Below are 3,620 nucleotides of genomic sequence, written 5' to 3' on the forward strand. Positions count from 1 at the left end.
CTTCTGTGTGCATATCGATATATAATCGTGGATTAAGTGATTTTGCTACCTTATTGTACTGGCGAAGAGGGCTGCCACTGACGCTCTTAATCTCGGCGGCAATGGAAGTTGCTGAACGCTCGATTCCCTCGTCAAAGATGCTCTCACAGCTAAACGAGACAACAATTGCAGCGAACCTACTCGTCTGCAGAACGTATATATCGTATATCAAACACTTTAGTTAACTTCTAGTTTAGAATTAAAAAAAGGCGATGAAACGAACAGTTTCATCTATTACCTTGACACCCATGCGGCGTGAACGCGTGCACCGGTCGCCACGAAAAGTCGTCTGTCGTTGTGACCCCACGTGAGCGCCGATACTGGACACTGACAAATGATAACCGTCAATCGAGGAAAATTTCTTTACGTTTTTTTCTTTCTTTAATGAAATTTTAATGAAATTAAATATAATTATATCAACAAACGAGTGATCTAACTCGGCGAAAAGTCAGCCGTAAGGGGAAATTTTTACGAGAGAAAAAGTAATTTCTGGTGGTCTAGAAAGAGAGGTTATGTTCCACTTACTTGCGTGTACGGTATCGCAGCGGTGTAGACAAGCGTACCGGTGACAGAATAAAATTTTAAAAGGTTCGCGTACTCGTGAGGGCTGCCTTGACCGTTATCCGAATCCTTCGTCCCTGCTATGGCCAACAATTTTCTCGAATTGCTCCATTCCGCGTGCAGGGGAGCCTTCAGATTTGTACGTATCGTGATTGGCGAGACGTCGTCGAACGAACGCAGCATAACTATATTCCCATCGGCCAGACAAACGGCTAGCACGTAATTTCGATCGTCTGTGAACACGTGATTCCTTCGTTGTTTCATCGATGATGATATTCAAGGAGATAAAAGGGGGACAATTTTTTTTTTTTTTTAAAAGGACAATAAAAAAAAAAGATTAGAATCCTGTTCCTCGCTTCTAACCCACGAGTAACATTTATTATAAATTCACGTAAATTCAATGTATTTCATGTAGATTTTAGGCTGAAAAGAGGAAATACGAGATTGTGGGTAGAATTTCCAAATCAAGCTCGTGAGCAACCGTCTCTGCGACGAACAATTTGAATGAATAATACAGAAGGTTTGCGCGGAACGAATTGCAAAATTCAGAGATTTAGCAGGGGAAAATTGTTATCGCTTCTATTTCTCTAAAATCTTAAAAAAGAGGGAAAAAAAAGTTTGCTTCCTCGTAATTCTTTATTTCCTTCCAAACGAAAGTATTTTTCACCGAATCCAGATTTCCAGAAATAATAAATCCAAGTTGTATATACCAGTGATTAAATATGTACACACACATTTAAATAACATATTATGGCTCGTTTCAATGCAACATTTCGCACATGGGAGGCTAATAAAATGGTATAATAAACGCGCCATTTTTTACAGAAAATTGCGCTACCTTTATGAGACCTATCGTTCGTTAAATCGTCGTCCCCTTCCTCCATGGTAAATTTTTCAGCGCTCCATGCCATCGAAGTGACACCGGCCGCCAATTGCACCTCGGATACCATCGCCCCGTGAACATCCATTACTATTAATTGTCCAGCCGTTGTTCCAAAATAAACCTGTTGATACGAATTTTTAAATTAAGACAAAAAAAAAAAAAGAATAAATCCAATTTAATGTACATTACGATTTTTTTAATGTCTTTCACGATGAACGCCTCTCAATCCTTAATAATTTTTATTAATAAATAATTTTTACTCGTTAAATTCCGGGAACCATGATAGAATGTAACGTTACCCCATAATTACTGCGAGCTACGAGGATCCTGAACACATAAGACACCGGTCTTATCGTGTTTCACGTATATGATATATTTAAATATATGGTAAATGAAGTAACGCGAGCAATTTATTTCTCGTGTAATTTATTATTCGTTTATTATTTGAAATGTTAAAATGTGCGTATACATCATTTAAATATTTTACATAAATTGATACAAATTGAATAGTTATTCGTCACGGTGGATGGACGAGATATTTTTCCTAGATTATTCTATAAAACGTTGCTTTTAAATATAAGCTTTGTATAAGTTTAGATCTTGTTTCGTAGATAGTTGTTACGCTACGTGAGAGTAAACATGATATTTCATTAAGAAAGAGGTAAAAAGGGGCGATAATAACACGTCGATAACATCTAAAGTTTTTAACACTATTTTGTTCGATATAATTTACGTAATAAACGTGATGTAATTTTGTAATTATATGCTTGATTTACCTGCTGATCGTCTGGCGTCCAAATACCACAAGTAATGGTAGCTTTGTCGTTCAGCATCGATGACCAATACCTTTGGCCAGCGACGCTGCCAACCAATACGAAACCATCCTATAAAAAGAAAATTTTATTGATTTCTTTTCTTTAAATTTTATAATACATAGCACGTAGAATAGCAATATAACGTCTTTCTTATTCTGCGACAAATACTTCTTTGCCAAGTTTTAAATGTATACAGTGTAGCATGCATATACGGTGTCCATTTCAAAAATTTTCGTTTTTCTCTTTTTTAGTTATTCATGATTAAAAAACTCGATCTAAAAAAATCTCTAACCCTTTAAAACTCATCTCGATTTATTTCGATGCGAATTTTGATATATTTTCAAAATATCGTCGTCGTTCAAAGAAAAGATAATTTCGATCATTCATTATTAAAATTAGGAAAAACTTTGAACCGCTATAACTCCGAAAATAATTACTTTCAATCGTCGAGTGAGCGATCGTTGGAAACGAGGTAGTTTCCTCTTTAAAACGCTTTTTCGTTCATCCCGATACGAGTTTCGGTTGTCGAGATATCGTCGTGCAAAGGAAAAGGTAATTTTTGATCGTCTATCTTCGTCCGTGTTTATCTCGCTCGCACCTTGTCTCTCGCCGATCTATCCCTATAAATTGTGAGCGACAGATGCGATTCCTGGAAAAACGTACGCTATTCCTAGAAAACGTACGCGTTTCCAGGAAAAAATAGGTCACTAGGTCCATTCGTAATCTCTATATAAACACATCGAATTCTCGTATTAATTAATTGAGATATCGGAAATGAATCAAAAAGTGACTTCATTGACATTGCTTCTCTTTATCTCCTGATTCAATGCATTTTCATTATTTTACACGAAAAATTTCGCATTCGTGATTGCAAATTTTATTGTATAAAAAAAAATAAAAAAGTAAAATAATCTAGAATTGGAATATTTATAACACACAATAACACATTGCAATACAAAGATTTTTAATTGGAATAGAAAGAGTATAATCTACACACGATTTGTTCAAAGTTTATGTGTATACATCGCTTTTCACAGAACGAATAACCATTCTAGTCGACGCAAGTAATATATATGTATATATTTTCGTCCGACTGTTCGAAATTCAATATTATTTCTCGACGCTTTTAAAGCTACTTTGTCGACCTTATGCCCGTAATAATACGAGATTTCTACGCACCGTCAACTTTTTAATAAAAATCTCATCTCCTGCTGATAATTCGCTCAACCCATTGAATCGCGTGGATCATAAAGTCACGGAAGGGTTGGATTTTCAATTGTCGATTCAAACGTACTGAATACACGTATATATATATATATATA

General features: G+C 35.6%; 1 protein-coding gene across 4 annotated transcripts in view; it reads right to left on the bottom strand.

The window, feature by feature from the left end:
• The window catches only part of LOC102675584 (tubby-related protein 4), a 39,279-nt gene that overhangs the window by 6,434 nt on the left and 29,225 nt on the right, over positions 1–3,620 (bottom strand). For all 4 annotated transcript variants that reach the window (XM_006612273.2, XM_006612276.2, XM_006612275.2 and 1 more), the window contains exons 4-8: positions 2,260–2,367; positions 1,439–1,604; positions 565–833; positions 278–366; positions 50–184 (exon numbers count right to left, since the gene is read on the bottom strand). In XM_006612273.2, coding sequence (XP_006612336.1) covers positions 50–184; positions 278–366; positions 565–833; positions 1,439–1,604; positions 2,260–2,367 — 767 coding nt within the window. The remainder of the gene's footprint in view (positions 1–49; positions 185–277; positions 367–564; positions 834–1,438; positions 1,605–2,259; positions 2,368–3,620) is intronic.

Source organism: Apis dorsata, unplaced genomic scaffold, assembly GCF_000469605.1.
Source record: "Apis dorsata unplaced genomic scaffold, Apis dorsata 1.3 scaffold_102, whole genome shotgun sequence".
NCBI lineage: Eukaryota > Metazoa > Arthropoda > Insecta > Hymenoptera > Apidae > Apis > Apis dorsata.